The sequence below is a fragment of the Nerophis lumbriciformis genome, linkage group LG37 (assembly GCF_033978685.3).
Source record: "Nerophis lumbriciformis linkage group LG37, RoL_Nlum_v2.1, whole genome shotgun sequence".
NCBI classification, from domain to species: Eukaryota; Metazoa; Chordata; class Actinopteri; order Syngnathiformes; family Syngnathidae; genus Nerophis; species Nerophis lumbriciformis.
In genome coordinates this window covers 7,190,311-7,214,875 of record NC_084584.2, presented here as the reverse complement: position 1 = coordinate 7,214,875, position 24,565 = coordinate 7,190,311, and the positions used below count along the sequence as shown (strand labels likewise).

The 24,565-nt window shown below is 43.1% G+C and overlaps 1 protein-coding gene across 1 annotated transcript; it reads right to left on the bottom strand.

Moving 5' to 3' along the window:
* c8a (complement component 8, alpha polypeptide) lies at positions 1-24,363 on the bottom strand. Its single transcript, XM_061931083.1, has 11 exons — positions 24,224-24,363; positions 24,046-24,160; positions 15,245-15,392; positions 15,002-15,149; positions 9,032-9,221; positions 8,778-8,960; positions 4,853-5,093; positions 4,657-4,788; positions 4,296-4,453; positions 982-1,207; positions 1-204 (listed from the first exon to the last, which is right to left on the bottom strand). Exons 1-11 carry the CDS (start codon positions 24,334-24,336, stop codon positions 53-55), a joined length of 1,806 nt encoding a protein of 601 aa, XP_061787067.1. The 5' UTR covers positions 24,337-24,363; the 3' UTR covers positions 1-52.
* Positions 24,364-24,565: the final 202 nt, after the last annotated feature.

Below are 24,565 nucleotides of genomic sequence, written 5' to 3'. Positions count from 1 at the left end.
TTGAAATACTCAGCTTCTTTTATTAAAACAGGAACTTGAACTCAGACTAGCATCAACAGCGCTGCGTCTGGGAGGAGGAGCCAAGACATGTAGCCCCGCCTCCACCAGGTGGAGGATTATTACAGACCCTGGTCCGTCGTTTGCTTCCTGAAGTACAAGGAGACCAAGTTCCCCAGCAGGACCAGGACCCGTCTGTGCTGGTGTCTGCCAGGAGAAGGCAACATCATTACTTTGCAGCTAGCTCGATGCTAATACACTGATTAGCTTTAGCCATTTTACATGGCCATCTCAACACTAAGATGCAGGTTATAAAGAATGTACTTACAGTACCAACACCTTTTAGGGCACAACCAAAGACTAGACTTTCAGCTTATTGGCAAAGACTACTTTTAGGTTACTTGCCAGGCACACACCTAGTTGCAAACTACCGTACACTGCTCCATCACATACCTCGTCACAAACTACCGTAGACTACTCCATCACACACCTAGTCATAAACTACCGTAGACTACTCCTTCATCACACACCTGGTCACAAACTACTGTAGACTAATCCATCACACACCTGGTTGCAAACTACTGTAGACTACTCCATCACACACCTGGTCACAAACTACTGTAGACTACTCTTTCATCACAAACTACCGTTGATTATTAGTCCATCACAGACCTGGTCAAAAACTAGCCTAGATTACTAGTCCATCACAGACCTGGTCACAAAGTAGCCTAGACTACTAGTCCATCACAGACCTGGTCACCAACTAGCCTAGATTACTAGTCCATCACAGACCTGGTCACAAACTACCGTAGACTGCTAATCCATCACAGACCTGGTCACAAACTACCGTAAACTACTAGTCCATCACAGACCTGGTCACAAAGTAGCCTAGACTACTAGTCCATCACAGACCTGGTCACAAACTACCGTAGACTACTAGTCCATCACAGACCTGGTCACAAAGTAGGCTAGGCTACTACAGACCTGGTCGCAGGGTGTCCTGGCAGGCTAGTCCTTGGTAGCCGGCCTTACAGATGCAGCTGCAGGAAGTATCGGTCAGTAGGGGTACACCATTATGCCTGCAGGGGGCGCAGCGGCAGGAACTGAACTGCTGCTGGTACTCATCCAAGCCCCTCTGAAGGTTGGCCAGTCGCGCTCCTACGTGGTCAGAGGCTGTGCTGAGGCGCACTAGCTCGTGGATGGGCATGGTCTGGTAACAAGACGGATCATTAGCGGTACAAAGATAGGTTTGTGGCAACGTGGGGGACGGGCACAGAGTACAAAGATACGTTTGTGGCAACGTGGGGGACCCGCACACGGTACAAAGATGGGTTTGTGGCAACGTGGGGGAAGGCACACGGTACAAAGATAGGTTTGTGGCAATGTGGGGGCCGGCACGCGGTACAAAGATAGGTTTGTGGCAACGTGGGGGACCAGCACACGGTACAAAGATAGGTTTGTGGCAACGTGGGGGACCGGCACACGGTACAAAGATAGGTTTGTGGCAACGTGGGGGACCGGCACACGGTACAAAGATAGGTGTGTGGCAATGTGGGGGCCTGGCACACGGTACAAAGATAGGTTTGTGGCAACAAGACGGATCATTAATGGTACAAAGATAGGTTTGTGGCAACGTGGGGGACCAGCACACGGTACAAAGATAGGTTTGTGGCAACGTGGGGGACCGGCACACGGTACAAAGATAGGTTTGTGGCAACGTGGGGGACCGGCACACGGTACAAAGATAGGTTTGTGGCAACGTGGGGGCCGGCACACGGTACAAAGATAGGTTTGTGGCAACGTAGGGGACCAGCCCCCGGTACAAAGATAGGTTTGTGGCAACGTGGGGGGCCGGCACACGGTACAAAGATAGGTTTGTGGCAACAAGACGGATCATTAATGGTACAAAGATAGGTTTGTGGCAACGTGGGGGACCGGCACACGGTACAAAGATAGGTGTGTGGCAATGTGGGGGCCTGGCACACGGTACAAAGATAGGTTTGTGGCAACAAGACGGATCATTAATGGTACAAAGATAGGTTTGTGGCAACGTGGGGGACCAGCACACGGTACAAAGATAGGTTTGTGGCAACGTGGGGGACCGGCACACGGTACAAAGATAGGTTTGTGGCAACGTGGGGGACCGGCACACGGTACAAAGATAGGTTTGTGGCAACGTGGGGGCCGGCACACGGTACAAAGATAGGTTTGTGGCAACGTAGGGGGCCAGCACCCGGTACAAAGATAGGTTTGTGGCAACGTGGGGGGCCGGCACACGGTACAAAGATAGGTTTGTGGCAACAAGACGGATCATTAATGGTACAAAGATAGGTTTGTGGCAACGTGGGGGACCGGCACACGGTACAAAGATAGGTTTGTGGCAATGTGGGGGACCAGCTCACGGTACAAGGATAGGTTTGTGGCAATGTGGGGCACCAGCACACGGTACAAAGATAGGTTTGTGGCAATGTGGGAGCCCAGCTCACGGTACAAGGATAGGTTTGTGGCAATGTGGGGGACCAGCACACGGTACAAAGATAGGTTTGTGGCAACGTAGGGGCCAGCACACAGTACAAAGATAGGTTTGTGGCAACGTAGGGGACCAGCACACGGTACAAAGATAGGTTTGTGGCAACGTGGGGGCCCAGCACACAGTACAAAGATAGGTTTGTGGCAACGTGGGGGCCCAGCACACGGTACAAAGATAGGTTTGTGGCAAGGTAGGGGCCGGCACACAGTACAAAGATAGGTTTGTGGCAACGTAGGGGACCAGCACACGGTACAAAGATAGGTTTGTGGCAATGTGGGGGACCAGCACACGGTACAAAGATAGGTTTGTGGCAACGTGGGGGACCGGCACACGGTACAAAGATAGGTTTGTGGCAATGTGGGGGACCAGCACACGGTACAAAGATAGGTTTGTGGCAATGTGGGAGCCCAGCTCACGGTACAAGGATAGGTTTGTGGCAATGTGGGGGACCAGCACACGGTACAAAGATAGGTTTGTGGCAACGTAGGGGCCAGCACACAGTACAAAGATAGGTTTGTGGCAACGTAGGGGACCAGCACACGGTACAAAGATAGGTTTGTGGCAACGTGGGGCCCAGCACACGGTACAAAGATAGGTTTGTGGCAACGTGGGGGCCCAGCACACGGTACAAAGATAGGTTTGTGGCAACGTGGGGGACCAGCACACGGTACAAAGATAGGTTTGTGGCAACGTAGGGGCCGACACACGGTACAAAGATAGGTTTGTGGCAACGTAGGGGACCGGCACACGGTACACATATAGGTTTGTGGCAAAGTGGGGGCCGGCACATGGTACAAAGATAGGTTTGTGGCAATGTGGGGGCGGCACACAGTACAAAGATAGGCTTGTGGCAACGTGGGGGACCAGCACAGTACAAAGATAGGTTTGTGGCAACGTGGGGGACCGGCACACGGTACAAAGATAGGTTTGTGGCAACGTAGGGGACCAGCACACGATACAAAGATAGGTTTGTGGCAACGTGGGGGGCCGGCACATGGTACAAAGATAGGTTTGTGGCAACGTGGGGGACCGGCACACGGTACAAAGATAGGTTTGTGGCAACGTGGGGGACCGCACACGGTACAAAGATAGGTTTGTGGCAACGTGGGGGACCAGCACACAGTACAAAGATAGGTTTGTGGCAACGTGGGGGACCAGCACATGGTACAAAGATAGGTTTGTGGCAACGTGGGGGACAGGTACACGGTACACAGATAGGTTTGTGGCAACGTGGGGGCCGGCACACGGTGCAAAGATAGGTTTGTGGCAACGTGGGGGCCGGCACACGGTACAAAGATAGGTTTGTGGCAACGTGGGGGCGGCACACAGTACAAAGATAGGTTTGTGGCAACGTAGGGGACAAGCACACAGTACAAAGATAGGTTTGTGGCAACGTAGGGGACCAGCACACGGTACAAAGATAGGTTTGTGGCAACGTTGGGGACCGGCACACGGTACAAAGATAGGTTTGTGGCAAAGTGGGGGACCAGCACACGGTACAAAGATAGGTTTGTGGCAACGTGGGGGGCCGGCACACGGTACAAAGATAGGTTTGTGGCATGGTATTGAAAAAGACTTCAGGCTGTGGTTGCTGACAAAAGGTGCAGCACAAAAAAGGCTCTAAATAAAAAAATAAACATTTTCATATTGTCATATTGGGGTATTGTGTGTAGAAGTTTGAGGACAAATATAAATGTGTTGTATTTTGGAACAAAACTTTGACACAACGTGGACAAGTGAGGTGGTGTGAATACTTTTAGGGTCTTACCTCGTACTTAATGACCGCCGGGTTGTATTTAAGACTTGCCCCCCACTTGCGGTAAGTCTCGGGGTCCCTGATGGTCAACAAGCTGCTGCTGGTGTCTGTGTAGCCCCCCGTTACCATGGTGATGATGTCCTCAATCACAGCTGAACCTGTGTCGCTGTCTTCCAGTACAACAATACATTATATATAATTTCTTGTGCGGCCGCGGTACCGGGCCGGGGCCCGGTGGTTGGGGACCACTGATCTAATGTGTCTTTAAAATGTAGATAATGTTAGCTTAGTCATAAAAGCAGTTTTTCTTTCTTTTTGTCAAGCTACTAGACCTCCCCTGAAGTGGTGTTTCTTCAAAAGGACGGTGCCTCACCTTGATGTAGTGTCCCATGTTTCTTACACAAGTCGCCCCCCACAGTGAGGGATGCAGTGCCGTAGCCTTTGAGAGGGTAGCTCAGACCCAGAGAGGCGCCCAGGCAAGACCCGGCCTGTTCCTCCTCCAGTTCTGCAGGAGGACACGGCCATGAAGACAAAGCCATGTTGGACAGTTTGACAGCAACAAACCCTACTTGATTCCGCCATGGATGTTTTGTTGACCACCACCACGTACTCCAGGGTTCCTCCCATGACTCCCTGGGTGACGTAGTGGGTGCCGAAGGTGTGGAAGAAGCGCGAGTAGGCGCCAAAGTGGTACTGCTCTGGGAGCTCCATCAGAGCCAGGTAGAAGTCCTCATGCAGCTCCTGCTTCTCACTTCTCATCTTGAAGTGAGCTGTTTCCACGCTGGACACCAGCCTGATGAAGCCCAAGTCCTGGACCACCAACAATGACAACAATTGTATTATTATTCATATACTTTTATTCTCGGAAAAGGGTGGAGTGCCATCTCCGGGTTGGGGAGGAGATCTTGCCCCAAGTGGAGGAGTTCAAGTACCTCGGAGTCTTGTTCACGAGTGGGGGAAGAGTGGATCGGGAGATCGACAGGCGGATCGGTGCGGCGTCCTCAGTAATGCGGACGCTGTATCGATCCGTTGTGGTGAAGAAGGAGCTGAGCCGGAAGGCAAAGCTCTCGATTTACCGGTCGATCTACGTTCCCATCCTCACCTATGGTCATGAGCTTTGGGTCATGACCGAAAGGACAAGATCACGGGTACAAGCGGCCGAAATGAGTTTCCTCCGCCGAGTGGCGGGGCTCTCCCTTAGAGATAGGGTGAGAAGCTCTGTCATTCGGGGGGAGCTCAAAGTAAAGCCGCTGCTCCTCCACATCGAGAGGAACCAGATGAGGTGGTTCGGGCATCTGGTCAGGATGCCACCCGAACGCCTCCCTAGGGAGGTGTTTCGGGCACGTCCGACCGGTAGGAGGCCACGGGGAAGACCCAGGACACGCTGGGAAGACTATCTCTCCCGGCTGGCCTGGGAACGCCTCGGGGTCCCACAGGAAGAGCTGGACGAAGTGGCTGGGGAGAGGGAAGTCTGGGCTTCCCTGCTTAAGCTGCTGCCCCCGCGACCCGACCTCGGATAAGCGGAAGAAGATGGATGGATGGATGGATGGATGGATGGATGGATGGATGGATGGATACTTTTATTCTGACATCTTGTTAGCAGGAAGTCCTGTCAATGTGTCCCCAAGTCTACCACAATTATGGAACCACCAGACTTGGAGAATGTTCATTGTGTAGAAAAAAAGACATGACACAAAACTGCAATCATTTCAACTTCCTGGCTTTCAGAAACACCAAAAAAGTGAAGAAAGTAGACTTGTTTTCTTTTGAAAACGATGGAATCTCGCTGTAAATGTTAATATTCCAAAGCTGACACCTTCCTCAGATAACATCTGTTCTTTGGTCTTGAGTTCAAAAGGACTGTTGCAGCAGGTGGATTGACATGAATCACGGGAGAGAAAGAAAGGAGAGGATCATCCAACGTCTTCAAGAAGCAACGTTGCAGAAGATTAGAGAAGAAAGTTCTCATCTTCTCCGGTGCTAAGTGGCTAAAGAGCCTCCCAAAGTAGAACTCAGTCCTCTTGTGTGGGTCCTGACCAGCCTGCGAGCAGTGGACACCATCTCAATGTCATGAAGAAGCTGGTGAAAAGGCAGGAAAAGAGCTCAAGAAGATCATGGACTATCAGGACTATCATAGAGACCAGACAGAAGAAACAATGTCTACAAGCAGGATGCTCTCTACCTCCTCTACAGACCAGACTAAGTAACCATCTTCAGACTTAGGACAGGAGTCTCAAGGCTCAGACACCACATTGGAGTCCCTGCAATGTGGTACTGACCCAATGACGGAGTGTACAATACACCAGAACCTGTGGGACAAAGTCTTTGGACCCTTGGACCTCTGCCTTTGGAAGAGTTTCCAAAGTTCCTGTCCAGCGAACGACCAAGAAGTCTGAAGTTTGGACCAAGTCCAAGCAATATGGGAAGGTTGTCAAAGGCAGGAACACTGCTAGACCGAGGACAACTTCACAGCTTCAAGACATAAAAACCAAAAGCCATAAGTCTTGAAAACATGCAGAGCAAAACAAATGAAAAAAAGAAAACTGGAGTGAGCGTTCTTGACCGAACTGGAAGAAAGTTCCCATCTAAATCAACAAAACCATCATGGACATCTAAACAAGGTTCCATTGGGCCAAGGAACAGCAGTCGTGGACTTTGAAGGACTGGATGAGAGTCAGACTCAGTAATGAAAGTCAACATTTTGGATTAGGCAAAGTGATGATGTTTGGTGTTCCAGTGAGGTTTATGAAGATGACTGCCTGAAGAAAGTCTTTGATGGTGTGAGCTGCATGTCAGACATTAGTTCACCTCCACTTTTACACACCTTTCTAACTATAACAACACATTATATTGATGGATTATATGTTGTTTTTACCTGAATAATAACAATAATAATGGATTATATTGATGGATTATATGTTGTTTTTAACTGAATAATAACAATAATAATGGATTATATTGATCGATTATATGTTGTTTTTAACTGAATAATAACAATAATAATGGATTATATTGATGGATTATATGTTGTTTTTAACTGAATAATAACAATAATAATGGATTATATTGATGGATTATATGTTGTTTTTAACTGAATAATAACAATAATAATGGATTATATTGATGGATTATATGTTGTTTTTAACTGAATAATAACAATAATAATGGATTATATTGATGGATTATATGTTGGTTTTAACTGAATAATAACAATAATAATGGATTATATTGATGGATTATATGTTGTTTTTGAGTGAATAATAACAATAATAATGGATTATATTGATGGATTATATGTTGTTTTTGACTGAATAATAACAATAATAATGGATTATATTGATGGATTATATGTTGTTTTTGACTGAATAATAACAATAATAATGGATTATATTGATGGATTATATGTTGGTTTTAACTGAATAATAACAATAATAATGGATTATATTGATGGATTATATGTTGGTTTTAACTGAATAATAACAATAATAATGGATTATATTGATGGATTATATGTTGTTTTTAACTGAATAATTACAATAATAATGGATTATATTGATGGATTATATGTTGTTTTTAACTGAATAATAACAATAATAATGGATTATATTGATGGATTATATGTTGTTTTTAACTGAATAATAACAATAATAATGGATTATATTGATGGATTATATGTTGTTTTTAACTGAATAATTACAATAATAATGGATTATATTGATGGATTATATGTTGTTTTTGACTGAATAATTCCAATAATAACAATAATAATGCATTATATTGATGGATTATATGTTATTTTTGACTGAATAATAACAATAATAATGGATTATATTGATGGACTATATGTTGTTTTTGACTGAACAATAACAATAATAACAATAATAATGGATTATATTGATGGATTATATGTTGTTTTAGACTGAATAATAACAATAATAATGGATTATATTGATGGATTATATGTTGTTTTTGACTGAATAATAACAATAATAATGGATTATATTGATTGGTTATATGTTGTTTTTAACAGAATAATAACAATAACAATGGATTATATTGATGAATTATATGTTGTTTTTAAACTGAATAATAACAATAATAAAGGATTATATTGATGGATTATATGTTGTTTTTGACTGAATAATTACAATAATAATGGATTATATTGATGGACTATATGTTGTTTTTGACTGAATAATAACAATAATAATGGATTATATTGATGGATTATATGTTATTTTTGACTGAATAATAACAATAATAACAATAATAATGCATTACATTGATGGACTATATGTTGTTTTTGACTGAATAATAATAATAATGGATTATATGTTGTTTTTGACAGAATAATAACAATAATAACAATAATAATGCATTACATTGATGGACTATATGTTGTTTTTGACTGAATAATAATAATAATGGATTATATGTTGTTTTTGACTGAATAATAACAACAATAACAATAATAATGGAGTCAATTGAGTGTACCTGGCTTTTATGCTGTGTTAAGTTCCTTAAGAACTGTGACTCTTTACTCCCCCTCACTCCCACTTCCACATAATAGATGCCGATGGTGCCGCCGTGGTGGGACGAGCTCATGGTCTTCCTGGCACTGAGCAGGTCCACTGCGTCACCGTAATATTCCTTGGAGCCTTCTGACGTTGCCTCCGCCTGCGAAGGGACAACTCTGCTTCAGCAACTCAGGACATCTTTAAAGATGACACACACGTCAATCCCAGTACCACAAATTGGTAAGTATGGTAGTTGTACGGTTGGCGGTAGTTCTTCTCATCTTCGTTGTAGTGCAGCTTTTCACAGAAGGCGTCGTAGGTGAACTTCCTCCAGTCACCGTTGTAGACGTAGTCACATTTCCCTCCAAAGTACTTGGGGTCCAGCACCTGGTCCACAAATTCCCCAGTTAAGGCATTATAGCTGAAAAGACACACAGGTAAAAATATGCTTTTTAAAGGTGTGTCATTATGCAATATAATCATCAAGGCCACGACAAACAGACCAAACAGGTAAAAATGTGCTTCTTACAGGTGTGTCATTATGCAAAATTATCATCAAGGCCACAACAAACAGACCAAACAGGTAAAAATGTGCTTCTTACAGGTGTGTCATTATGCAAAATTATCATCAAGGCCACAACAAACAGACCAAACAGGTAAAAATGTGCTTCTTACAGGTGTGTCGTTATGCAAAATTATCATCAAGGCCACGACAAACAGACCAAACAGGTAAAAATGTGCTTCTTACAGGTGTGTCGTTATGCAAAATTATCATCAAGGCCACAACAAACAGACCAAACAGGTAAAAATGTGCTTCTTACAGGTGTGTCATTATGCAAAATTATCATCAAGGCCACAACAAACAGGCCAAACAGGTAAAAATGTGCTTCTTACAGGTGTGTCATTATGCAAAATTATCATCAAGGCCAAAACAAACAGGCCAAACAGGTAAAAATGTGCGTCTTACAGGTGTGTCATTATGCAAAATTATCATCAAGGCCACAACAAACAGACCAAACAGGTAAAAATTTGCTTCTTACAGGTGTGTCATTATGCAAAATTATCATCAAGGCCACAACAAACAGGCCAAACAGGTAAAAATGTGCTTCTTACAGGTGTGTCATTATGCAAAATTATCATCAAGGCCACAACAAACAGGCCAAACAGGTAAAAATGTGCTTCTTACAGGTGTGTCATTATGCAAAATTATCATCAAGGCCACAAAAAACAGGCCAAACAGGTAAAAATGTGCTTCTTACAGGTGTGTCATTATGCAAAATTATCATCAAGGCCACAACAAACAGGCCAAACAGGTAAAAATGTGCTTCTTACAGGTGTGTCATTATGCAAAATTATCATCAAGGCCACAACAAACAGGCCGAACAGGTAAAAATGTGCTTCTTACAGGTGTGTCATTATGCAAAATTATCATCAAGGCCAAAACAAACAGGCCAAACAGGTAAAAATGTGCGTCTTACAGGTGTGTCATTATGCAAAATTATCATCAAGGCCACAACAAACAGACCAAACAGGTAAAAATTTGCTTCTTACAGGTGTGTCATTATGCAAAATTATCATCAAGGCCTCAACAAACAGGCCAAACAGGTAAAAATGTGCTTCTTACAGGTGTGTCATTATGCAAAATTATCATCAAGGCCACAAAAAACAGGCCAAACAGGTAAAAATGTGCTTCTTACAGGTGTGTCATTATGCAAAATTATCATGAAGGCCACAACAAACAGGCCAAACAGGTAAAAATGTGCTTCTTACAGGTGTGTCATTATGCAAAATTATCATCAAGGCCAAATCAAACAGGCCAAACAGGTAAAAATGTGCTTCTTACAGGTGTGTCATTATGCAAAATTATCATCAAGGCCTCAACAAACAGGCCAAACAGGTAAAAATGTGCTTCTTACAGGTGTGTCATTATGCAAAATTATCATCAAGGCCACAAAAAACAGGCCAAACAGGTAAAAATGTGCTTCTTACAGGTGTGTCATTATGCAAAATTATCATGAAGGCCACAACAAACAGGCCAAACAGGTAAAAATGTGCTTCTTACAGGTGTGTCATTATGCAAAATTATCATCAAGGCCACGACAAACAGGCCAAACAGGTAAAAATGTGCTTCTTACAGGTGTGTCATTATGCAAAATTATCATCAAGGCCACGACAAACAGACCAAACAGGTAAAAATGTGCTTCTTACAGGTGTGTCATTATGCAAAATTATCATCAAGACCACAACAAACAGACCAAACAGGTAAAAATGTGCTTCTTACAAGTGTGTCATTATGCAAAATTATCATCAAGGCCACGACAAACAGACCAAACAGGTAAAAATGTGCTACTTACAGGTGTGTCATTATGCAAAATTATCATCAAGGCCACAACAAACAGACCAAACAGGTAAAAATGTGCTTCTTACAGGTGTGTCATTATGCAAAATTATCATCAAGGCCAAATCAAACAGGCCAAACAGGTAAAAATGTGCTTCTTACAGGTGTGTCATTATGCAAAATTATCATCAAGGCCTCAACAAACAGGCCAAACAGGTAAAAATGTGCTTCTTACAGGTGTGTCATTATGCAAAATTATCATCAAGGCCACAAAAAACAGGCCAAACAGGTAAAAATGTGCTTCTTACAGGTGTGTCATTATGCAAAATTATCATGAAGGCCACAACAAACAGGCCAAACAGGTAAAAATGTGCTTCTTACAGGTGTGTCATTATGCAAAATTATCATCAAGGCCACGACAAACAGGCCAAACAGGTAAAAATGTGCTTCTTACAGGTGTGTCATTATGCAAAATTATCATCAAGGCCACGACAAACAGACCAAACAGGTAAAAATGTGCTTCTTACAGGTGTGTCATTATGCAAAATTATCATCAAGACCACAACAAACAGACCAAACAGGTAAAAATGTGCTTCTTACAAGTGTGTCATTATGCAAAATTATCATCAAGGCCACGACAAACAGACCAAACAGGTAAAAATGTGCTACTTACAGGTGTGTCATTATGCAAAATTATCATCAAGGCCACAACAAACAGACCAAACAGGTAAAAATGTGCTTCTTACAGGTGTGTCATTATGCAATATTATCATCAAGGCCACAACAAACAGACCAAACAGGTAAAAATGTGCTTCTTACAGGTGTGTCATTATGCAATATTATAATCAAGGCCACAACAAACAGACCAAACAGGTAAACATTTGTTTTTTAAAGGTGTGTCATTATGCATTTTTATGCAAAACTAACCAGTGAGATGGAACATATGCTGCTTGAGGTTCTAACCAGTGAGATGGAACATATGCTGCTTGAGGTTCTAACCAGTGATATGGAACATATGCTGCTTGAGGTTCTAACTAGTGAGATGGAACATATGCTGCTTGAGGTTCTAACCAGTGAGATGGAACATATGCTGCTTGAGGTTCTAACCAGTGAGATGGAACATATGCTGCTTGGGGTTCTAACCAGTGAGATGGAACATATGCTGCTTGAGGTTCTAACCAGTGAGGTGGAACATATGCTGCTTGAGGTTCTAACCAGTGAGATGGAACATATGCTGCTTGAGGTTCTAACCAGTGAGGTGGAACATATGCTGCTTGAGGTTCTAACCAGTGAGATGGAACATATGCTGCTTGAGGTTCTAACCAGTGAGATGGAACATATGCTGCTTGAGGTTCTAACCAGTGAGATGGAACATATGCCGCTTGAGGTTCTAACCAGTGAGATGGAACATATGCCGCTTGAGGTTCTAACCAGTGAGATGGAACATATGCTGCTTGAGGTTCTAACCAGTGAGATGGAACATATGCTGCTTGAGGTTCTAACCAGTGAGATGGAACATATGCTGCTTGAGGTTCTAACCAGTGAGATGGAACATATGCTGCTTGAGGTTCTAGCCAGTGAGATGGAACATATGCTGCTTGAGGTTCTAACCAGTGAGATGGAACATATGCTGCTTGAGGTTCTAACCAGTGAGATGGAACATATGCTGCTTGAGGTTCTAACCAGTGAGATGGAACATATGCTGCTTGAGGTTCTAACCAGTGAGATGGAACATATGCTGCTTGAGGTTCTAACCAGTGAGATGGAACATATGCTGCTTGAGGTTCTAACCAGTGAGATGGAACATATGCTGCTTGAGGTTCTAACCAGTGAGATGGAACATATGTTGCTTGAGGTTCTAACCAGTGAGATGGAACATATGTTGCTTGAGTTTCTAACCAGTGAGATGGAACATATGCTGCTTGAGGTTCTAGCCAGTGAGATGGAACATATGCTGCTTGAGGTTCTAACCAGTGAGATGGAACATATGTTGCTTGAGGTTCTAACCAGTGAGATGGAACATATGCTGCTTGAGGTTCTAGCCAGTGAGATGGAACATATGCTGCTTGAGGTTCTAACCAGTGAGATGGAACATATGCCGCTTGAGGTTCTAGCCAGTGAGATGGAACATATGCTGCTTGAGGTTCTAACCAGTGAGATGGAACATATGCCGCTTGAGGTTCTAACCAGTGAGAGGGAACATATGCTGCTTGAGGTTCTAACCAGTGAGGTGGAACATATGCTGCTTGAGGTTCTAACCAGTGAGATGGAACATATGCTGCTTGAGGTTCTAACCAGTGCGATGGAACATATGCTGCTTGAGGTTCTAACCAGTGCGATGGAACATATGCTGCTTGAGGTTCTAACCAGTGAGATGGAACATATGCTGCTTGAGGTTCTAACCAGTGAGATGGAACATATGCTGCTTGAGGTTCTAACCAGTGAGATGGAACATATGCTGCTTGAGGTTCTAACCAGTGAGATGGAACATATGCTGCTTGAGGTTCTAACCAGTGAGATGGAACATATGCTGCTTGAGGTTCTAACCAGTGAGATGGAACATATGCTGCTTGAGGTTCTAACCAGTGAGATGGAACATATGCTGCTTGAGGTTCTAACCAGTGAGATGGAACATATGCTGATTGAGGTTCTAACCAGTGAGATGGAACATATGCTGCTTGAGGTTCTAACCAGTGAGATGGAACATACGCTGCTTGAGGTTCTAACCAGTGAGATGGAACATATGCCGCTTGAGGTTCTAACCAGTGAGATGGAACATATGCTGCTTGAGGTTCTAACCAGTGAGATGGAACATATGCCGCTTGAGGTTCTAACCAGTGAGATGGAACATATGCCGCTTGAGGTTCTAACCAGTGAGATGGAACATATGCCGCTTGAGGTTCTAACCAGTGAGATGGAACATATGCCGCTTGAGGTTCTAACCAGTGAGATGGAACATATGCTGCTTGAGGTTCTAACCAGTGAGAGGGAACATATGCTGCTTGAGGTTCTAACCAGTGAGGTGGAACATATGCTGCTTGAGGTTCTAACCAGTGAGATGGAACATATGCTGCTTGAGGTTCTAACCAGTGAGGTGGAACATATGCTGCTTGAGGTTCTAACCAGTGAGATGGAACATATGCTGCTTGAGGTTCTAACCAGTGAGAGGGAACATATGCTGCTTGAGGTTCTAACCAGTGAGGTGGAACATATGCTGCTTGAGGTTCTAACCAGTGAGATGGAACATATGCTGCTTGAGGTTCTAACCAGTGAGATGGGACATATGCTGCTTGAGGTTCTAACCAGTGAGATGGAACATATGCTGCTTGAGGTTCTAGCCAGTGAGATGGAACATATGCTGCTTGAGGTTCTAACCAGTGAGATGGGACATATGCTGCTTGAGGTTCTAACCAGTGAGATGGAACATATGCTGCTTGAGGTTCTAGCCAGTGAGATGGAACATATGCTGCTTGAGGTTCTAACCAGTGAGATGGAACATATGCTGCTTGAGGTTCTAACCAGTGAGATGGAACATATGTTGCTTGAGGTTCTAACCAGTGAGATGGAACATATGCTGCTTGAGGTTCTAACCAGTGAGATGGAACATATGCTGCTTGTGAGATGGAACATATGCTGCTTGAGGTTCTAACCAGTGAGATGGAACATATGCTGCTTGAGGTTCTAACCAGCGAGGTCTGCCTTGTAGAAAATGGCTGCTAATGGTCTCCTCGTGTGGACCTCTCAAGTTTAGAAGAAGTTGGCAGGACTCCGAGAGCCGCAGACAGACATGTTTGTTGACAGTTCAAAGGTCTTTAGTTGAGACCTGGGTTCACTCTACTTGGCAGCTACAGAAAGATCTTTACCCCTGAGTTCCACGCTCGGCGCCAGGAATGCTGAGGAGTGCGGAACACTTGTCCTTTCTCAGATTGAGGTCTTCACAATCCTCTTCATCGGAAAGATCATCGCAGTCTGCTTCTCCGTTACAGCGAAGAGACGGGCTGATGCAGCGTCCTACACCATGGAAGTCATCCTGATTAGCAGAGGAGAACATCTCCAGTGTTGCCACGGCAACACAACATGTCTTTGTGGGCAAATACTGAACTGGCCTGTCTCCTTGCAGGTGACGCTCTGGCCGCAGTAGTCGGGCACCAAACACGGGCCACTTGTTGCCGGACACGCCAGCGTCTCCCACAGGGTCTCAAAGCACGCCGTCCCACCAAACTGAGACGCTTTCTCCAGCTTTCGGAAACGCAACTGAAGAAAAAAAATCATGTTTTTTTTCCAGGGGTTCTTAACCTTTTAACCTCCAACTTTTCCACTGCACAGGGGCCTGGGGCCCACTGAAATATTAACAATGAATTAGTCATCTTGATTGTAATCATGCTCACTAATTATCTCTGACCCACTTACTGTCTGCAACCTTGTCAAAATGATATCAATCACACATATGATTCTTTATTTAACACCTCAACAAAATAGGTCAGGCTAATTAAAACTAATAAGTAATAACCAAATAAACTGCCCAAGAAGGCACTCAAATAACTAAAAATAAATGAACAATAAATATGTTCATAGATATTCAAAGAATTCAAATAAAAGTGAAAATACAGCTTCACCACTGTAGTCATGTTGTATGTGCTTAAAGGAGCCATACGTAATAATGTCATCATTAAATGGTATGTCATTAATAAATAATCTTATTTTCCAACACCTCTATAACTGATAACAGTAGTTCATATGATCATATCTAAATTACATTTATCCATCCATCCATCCATCTTCTTCCGCTTATCCGAGGTCGGGTCGCGGGGGCAGCAGCCTAAGCAGGGAAGCCCAGACTTCCCTCTCCCCAGCCACTTCGTCCAGCTCTTCCTGTGGGACCCCGAGGCGTTCCCAGGCCAGCCGGGAGACATAGTCTTCCCAACGTGTCCTGGGTCTTCCCCGCGGCCTCCTACCGGTCGGACGTGCCCTAAACACCTCCCTAGGGAGGCGTTCGGGTGGCATCCTGACCAGATGCCCGAACCACCTCATCTGGCTCCTCTCGATGTGGAGGAGCAGCGGCTTTACTTTGAGCTCCCCCCGGATGGCAGAGCTTCTCACCCTATCTCTAAGGGAGAGCCCCGCCACCCGGCGGAGGAAACTCATTTCAGCTGCTTGTACCCGTGATCTTGTCCTTTTGGTCATAACCCAAAGCTCATGACCATAGGTGAGGATGGGAACGTAGATCGACCGGTAAATTGAGAGCTTTGCCTTCCGGCTCAGCTCCTTCTTCACCACAACGGATCGATACAGCGTCCGCATTACTGAAGACGCCGCACCGATCCGCCTGTCGATCTCACCATCCACTCTTCCCTCACTCGTGAACAAGACTCCGAGGTACTTGAACTCCTCCACTTGGGGCAAGATCTCCTCCCCAACCCGGAGATGGCACTCCACCCTTTTCCGGGCGAGAACCATGGACTCGGACTTGGATGTGCTGATTCTCATCCCAGTCGCTTCACACTCGGCTGCGAACCGATCCAGTAAATTACATTTACAGCCCTAAAATATTATTGTTTTCATTTTGATGCCCCGCCCTCCACCGTTTGACCAATTAGAAATTCCGTGAGTTTTGTCACATCCAGGTTGCCATCTCGGTCTGGCTATTGCCACCGGTAAAGTTACTAAACATGTCAGACCTTAGTCCATCTAAAAGTTACCATTCTCAACATATTCATGACAAAGCCAGGAACAAAACCAGGATTTGTATCGGGGACGCGTTTGAAAGATGGAGACCATACATTTGTTTTCATCGGACGCCAAACTTGCTCATTTCCTCCTTGTTAGGTAAGTCAGGCATGTACCTTTTCTTGTGACTTGTAATACATGGAAATGGACATTTGGTGTGTAAACTATATTGCCCAATACAGTCTATGATCTTGTCTAACAAAGATAGTATCTTCCTGCAACCAATGTTAGCATGCTAGCCCAGGCTAACAGGGTAAATATATGCTAGTTAGCATGTGTCATCCAACTGACAGGACAACATATATTTAGTACAAATAAAATCTAAGTGGATATGGACAAGCGGTAGAAAATGGATGGATGGATATGTGTAGTGTCAGTGCCTATTTCCTTCTCAATATGCTGAGACGCTGAGGAAATGGCTTCCAACATTAGTCATCATGGCAATGTGAAACGTAGACAAATAATTCCTCATTGGTTGTTGGAATAATTGTTTGTAAGTTATCACAAAAGAAACGTTGTATTATGAATGCTGTCTTTCAAAGCCTAACAAGAGGAAGAAGGCTCGTAAAACTCCACTGTGATTTCAACACGGACAGATGGCAGGATCTGCTCAACTTCCAGAGGAACTCTCTTTGAAGTGTTAAACAAACTCTCTCTGAAGTATTTCACAAACTCTCTTCCAACTGTTTGGTGACCGAGGTCAACGCTGTTTACGACCCGCTGCCCTCTTGAAGTCACTGTGGTCAGGAGACGGGAGGGGTTATCCATTGTCCACCAACACCTGCCCCAGCAGGATCCAGGAAGAGCCCAAGCCCGAGAAATCCCACTTCTTGGTCTTCAAAGCAACCGAAAACAATGACTGTTTTACATACTCCCCATTCCTGCTGAGACATGTGTTGGTGCGTGAACATTGAATATTTTAATAAAGAGGAGACGAAAACCTTCTTCGTCAGAGCGTGGTGCAGGACTGTACAGAGAGTGCAGTGGCCATGTCTCTCCTCAATATTGAGTCCAAATTGAATTCTGTCTCTGTTTGATTCCTTGCCTTTTGTCTTGTTTAATAGATGTCCTCAGTGTTTGAACGTGACATCTTATTGGTGTTTGCATATTGTGGACCACATGTACCAAGTTATATGGCAATGTGAAAGGTTTGAAACAGTAGCCTAGAAGCATACCTTGCTCAAATGTCTCCTCTTTAGTTTTGGGCGTACATTAGGCTGCTAAACATGCTCTACTTATTGTCGCCAGTATAACCATTGCTAGTGTTGGTTGTAGTCTTTGTTTTCTGATAGTACTGACAATAACCATATGATTGTTGTCATATTGTACACACTTCTTCCTGAAAAAAACTTCATTTCTGTGTTGGTTCGAGATTTGTTATTGACATTGTCTACTCAGTAGTGATGGGTTGATGAGGCGTCATGAAGCGTTTCGACACATTGCAAAACTGTATTGATACTGTGTCGATACTGTGTCACTTAATACTGACATCTGCTGGTCATTAAAAATCCCTACAGGCAACCTATGGACCGACTCAACTGACACTGATTTTATGACCTAGTACAGGGGTCACCAACCTTTTTGAAACCAAAAACTACTTCTTGGGTACTGATTAAAGCAAAGGGCTACCAGTTTGATACACACTTAAATAAATAAATATATTGTCATTTGTAAGTTACACGTAAGTGTGATTTAAACAAGAATAGCTAAATAAATAAATTTATATATATAAAAAAAAATGGGTATTTCTGTCTGTCATTCCGTCGTACATTTTATTTCCCTTTTACGGAAGGTTTTTTGTAGAGAATAAATGATGAAAAAAAACACTTAATTGAACGGTTTAAAAGAGGAGAAAACATGAAAAAAATTAAAATAAAATTTTGAAACATAGTTTATCTTCAATTTCGACTTTTTAAAATTCAAAATTCAACCGACAAAAAGAAGAGAAAAACTAGCTAATTTGAATCTTTTTGAAAAAATTAAAAAAAGAATTTATGGAACATCATTAGTAATTTTTCCTGATTAAGATACATTTTAGAATTTTGATGACATGTTTTGAATTGGTTAAAATCCAATCTGCACTTTGTTAGAATATTCAACAAATTGGACCAAGCTATATTTCTAACAAAGACAAATCAGTATTTCTTCTAGATTTTCCAGAACAAGAAATTCAAAATACTTTGAAATAAGATTTAAATTTGATTCTACAGATTTTCTAGATTTGCCAGAATAATTTTTTTGAATTTTAATCATAGTAAATTTGAAGAAATATTTCACAAATATTCTTCGTCGAAAAACCAGAAGCTAAAATATTTATTATTCTTTACAATAAATTTTTTTTACTTGAACATTGATTTAAATTGTCAGGAAAGAAGAGGAAGAAATTTAAATGGTAAAAAGGTATATTTGTTTAAAAATCCTAAAATCATTTTTAAGGTTGTATTTTTTCTCTAAAATGGTATTTCTAAAAGTAATAAGAAGCAAAGTAAAAAAATAAATGAATTTATTTAAACAAGTGAAGACCCATCCATCCATCCATTTTCTACCGCTTATTCCAAGTGAAGACCAAGTCTTTAAAATATTTTCTTGGATTTTCAAATTCTATTTGAATTTTGTCTCTTTTAGAATTAAAAATGTCGAGCAAAGCGAGACCAGCTTGCTAGTAAATAAATACCATTTAAAAAATAGAGGCAGCTCACTGGTAAGTGCTGCTCTTTGAGCTATTTTTAGAACAGGCCAGCGGGCGACTGATCTGGTCCTTACGGGCTACCTGGTGACCGCGGGCACCGCGTTGGTGACCCCTGCCCTAGTATATACAATAATATAAACCAAGTCATTGTATTTCATTTAGGATTATTTCATATCTTCATTTAAATAAAAATATATTTGTATCTTTTTTAGATACAGTCAATAAATAATGTGAACATGTATCATAACATGGAAATCTAAGAGAATGTGTTGTGGATGATTGTGGACTGGGAATTTTTTTAATTTTATTTTTTTACACATTTTTATAAAAATAAAAATAAAAAGTTTTTCCGATGTATTACATTTTAGACGCTTTCTCTTCTTAGTTATTATTTCACCGGCTGTAGAAAAGACCCGCTCACAGGGCACAGAGGAGGCGTCAGTGCGACACAGTTCGCGTATCGGTCACGTGACCAAAACAGCTCATGATGGGTCACGTGACTTTCTAAAAGCGGTACGCGCACCGACACAGGGTTTTGCTCTATGAGCTCGACGCATGCGCCGATGCATCGGTGTTGCCGGACCCATCACTACTACTCAGCTATTATGGTCCCAGACCTCAACCCCTAGTAAGAAGGTAAGTAAGTTTGAAGTTCCTTGGAGTAGACCAGTCCATCCAGCTGGATTCAGTTGCAAATCTGGCAACCTCAGTCACGGAGAGGGGGAGAGTGACTACAGAATTTTGACCGTGATTGCAGTACCATTTCTGGCCACATTATTACATATGGCTCTGTTGGAATAATTGTTTGTAAGTTATCACAAAAGAAACGTTGTATTATGAATGCTGTCTTTCGAGGCCTAACAAGAGGAAGAAGGCTCGTGAAACGCCACTGTGATTTCAACACGGACAGATGGCAGGATCTGCTCAACTTCCAGAGGAACTCTCTTTGAAGTGTTAAACGAACTCTCTCTGAAGTATTTCACAAACTCTCTTCCAACTATTTGGTAACCGAGGTCAACGCTATTTACGACCCGCTGCCCTCTTGAAGTTGCCGTGGTCAGGAGACGGGAGGGGTTATCCATTGTCCTCCAACACCTGCCCCAGCTGGATCCAGGAAGAGCCCAAGCCCGAGAAATCCTCTTCTTGGACTTCAATGAGACCGAAAACAATGACTGTTTTACATACTTCCCATTCCTGCTGTGACATGTGTTGGTGCGTGAACATTGAACATCTGAATAAATGAGGAGACGAAAACCTTCTTCGTCAGAGCGTGGTGCAGGACTGTACAGAGAGTGCAGTGGCCATGTCTCTCCTCAATATTGAGTCCAAATTGAATTCTGTCTCTGTTTGATTCCTTGCCTTTTGTCTTGTTTAATAGATGTCCTCAGTGTTTGAACGTGACATCTTATTGGTGTTTGCATATTGTGGACCACATGTACCAAGTTATATGGCAATGTGAAAGGTTTGAAACAGTAGCCTAGAAGCATACCTTGCTCAAATGTCTCCTCTTTAGTTTTGGGCGTACATTAGGCTGCTAAACATGCTCTACTTATTGTCACCAGTATAACCATTGCTAGTGTTGGTTGTAGTCTTTGTTTTCTGATAGTACTGACAATAACCATATGATTGTTGTCATATTGTACGCACTTCTTCCTGAAAATAGACTCATTTCTGTGTTGGTTATTGACATTGTCTACTCAGCTATTATGGTCCCAGACCTCAACCCCGAGTAAGAAGGTAAGTAAGTTTGAAGTTCCTTGGAGTAGACCAGTCCATCCAGCTGGATTCAGTTGCAAATCTGGCAACCTCAGTCACGTAGAGGGGGAGAGGACTACAGAATTTTGACCGTGATTGCAGTACCTTTTCTGGCCACATTATTACATATGGCTCTGTTGGAATAATTGTTTGTAAGTTATCACAAAAGAAACGTTGTATTATGAATGCTGTCTTTCAAAGCCTAACAAGAGGAAGAACGCTCGTGAAACGCCACTGTGATTTCAACACGGACAGAATGGATCTGCTCAACTTCCAGAGGAACTCTCTTTGAAGTGTTAAACGAACTCTCTCTGAAGTATTTCACAAACTCTCTTCTAACTATTTGGTAATCGAGGTCAACGCTATTTACGACCCGCTGCCCTCTTGAAGTCCCTGTGGTCAGGAGACGGGAGGGGTTATCCATTGTCCTCCAACACCTGCCCCAGCTGGATCCAGGAAGAGCCCAAGCCCGAGAAATCCTCTTCTTGGACTTCAATGAGACCGAAAACAATGACTGTTTTACATACTTCCCATTCCTGCTGTGACATGTGTTGGTGCGTGAACATTGAACATCTGAATAAATGAGGAGACGAAAACCTTCTTCGTCAGAGCGTGGTGCAGGACTGTACAGAGAGTGCAGTGGCCATGTCTCTCCTCGATATTGAGTCCAAATTGAATTCTGTCTCTGTTTGATTCCTTGCCTTTTGTCTTGTTTAATAGATGTCCTCAGTGTTTGAACGTGACAGGCTCCTTTAAGAAACTTCTCTAAGACTTCAGCTGCAGACTTCTTCTGTTTGTTTGATATTGTCATTACTGCCACAAGTGGTGGACAAGTGTATTACATCTGAGTACATCTGCGGCCCATTCGGACCACAGCTGTAAACAGATATATTTGGCGACCCTCTGGGGGACCAAACAACGGTCAAGAAACACTGGCTTAGGCTGTTCATGAAACAGAAATGGCTACAGTGGTGGTCAAAAGTGTACGTACACTTGTAAAGAACATCATGTCATGGCTGTCTTGACTTTGCAATCATTTGAGTTTTTGTGATGTAGTGATTGGAGCACATACTTGCTGTCCCTTGGCAAGTTGACCTGCAATAAGGCGCTTTTGGTAGCCATCCACAAGCTTCTGCTTGACCACTTGACCACTAAATTGCTGCAGTTCAGCTAAATGTGTTGCTTTTCTGACATGGACTTTCTTCAGCATTGTCCACACCTTTAAGTCAGGACTTTGGGAAGGCCATTCTAAAACCTTCATTCTAGCCTGATTTAGCCATTCCTTTACCACTTTTGAGGTCATTGTCCTGTTGGAACACCCAACTGCACCCAAGACCCAACCTCCGGGCTGATGGTTTTAGCTTGTCCTGAAGACTTTGGAGCTAATCCTCTTTTTTCATTGTCCTATTTACTCTCTGCAAATCACCAGTTCCATTGGCAGCAGCAAATAGCAAACAAACAGCTCAATTTTTGTTTCATCTGACCACAGAACTTTCTGTCATGTCTGTGTAATCATGTTTTGTTTTAAGTCATGTTTTGTTTAGTTATAGGACTCTTTAGTTTCTGTCTTTTCACTCCCTTGTCTTGTTTCCATGATTACCCCATTAGTTTCACCTGTTCCACGTTTGGACTCATTGTGCACTCTTGTTTGTCACCATAGCAACCATTAGTTTTCACCTGTCACATCACGCACCTGTTTCACGTTTTGAGTCACGCACCTGTTTTCGTTAATCATGTCTGTGTTATTTAAGCTTTTCATTTTCTGTTGTTCGTCCTGGAGTCATATCTTTTCTAAACCTGCTATCCCCTCGTTTCAAGCCCTGTTCACGATCCCATGCCACAGTAAGTGTTTTTATTTCGTGTTCAGTTTCTGCCTTTGTGCAAGTTTTGTTTTCATTCGCCAAGTTTTTTTTTACCTCCGCCAAAGTGCGCGCTTTTCGTTTATTCTTTTTTTTGATAAATAAATCATGTACCCACCTTCAAGCCATGTCCGATCCAAATTCTCTTGCATCTTGGGAAAACAAAAACTCCATAGTCCAAGTTTTGACACTTTCCTCCAGAAGGTCTTATCTTTGTCCATGTGATGTCAGATGAAACAAAAATGGAGCTGTTTGGCCACAATACCCAGCAATATGTTTGGAGGAGAAAAGGTGAGGCCTTTAATCCCAGGAACACCATGTCAACCGTCAAGCATGGTGGTGGTAGTATTATGCTCTGGGCCTGTTTTGCTGCCAAAGGAACTGCTGCTTTAAATGGGACAATGAAAAAGGAGGATTAGCTCCAAATTGTTCAGGACAAGCTAAAACCATCAGCCCGGAGGTTGGGTCTTGGGCGCAGTTGGGTGTTCCAACAGGACAATGACCTCAAAAGTGGTAAAAGAATGGCTAAATCAGGCTAGAATGAAGGTTTTAGAACGGCCTTCCCAAAGTCCTGACTTAAAGGTGTGGACAATGCTGAAGAAACAAGTCCATGTCAGAAAAGTCAAGAGAGCCATGACATGATGTTCCTTACAAGTCTATGTACACTTTGATCGCGACTGTATGTCACTATCGCCATTGTGTCCCTTTTTAAAATGATACGGGAACAACAATATTGTTATGAGAAAAGCAGTCTATCCAAAGATCCTAAACGTTCAATTCCACAGAAGGTATTATTGGTCCCCTTGGACTTGCTGTCCATACTGTAAACACTGACATGATGGACAATAATGTGCATTTATTCCATCTGAAGTCTTACCTTTTGGTCAGTGCAAGAGTCACATGGTGTCCATGGAGACCAGCTCTCCAGTTTGCAGTTGATTGGTATCGGTCCGTTGACAGCTCGAACTCTCCTCGCAGCGGTCATGCTGGTCCTGAAAAAGACATTGTCATTCTAACGATGTGCAACATGTATTCAATGACAATATTTGCTGCACCTGTTTAGTGCTGGCGTCCCAAGGTTCCTGTGAGCGTTTCCATTAGTGCTGAGAACCTGCAGCGTGCACCAACACAGGAGCAGAGGAACCATGCTGGACCACAATGAGATCATGTTGGAGACTCCTCACCTTCTGCCAATCAATCAGTAAATCATTGATGAAGGGTAAACAAAGGCCCAGCCGGGAAAGTTGCTTGTTTCAGAAGAACTGTTGACATATTTTAGGAACATAGTGTTCAAAGGCTGCGGTCCCCAACCTTTTTGGAACTGCGGACCGCTCAACGCTCGAAAATTTGTCCCACGGACCCAATACAGACTGTATCCCTGCAGACTGTATTGATCT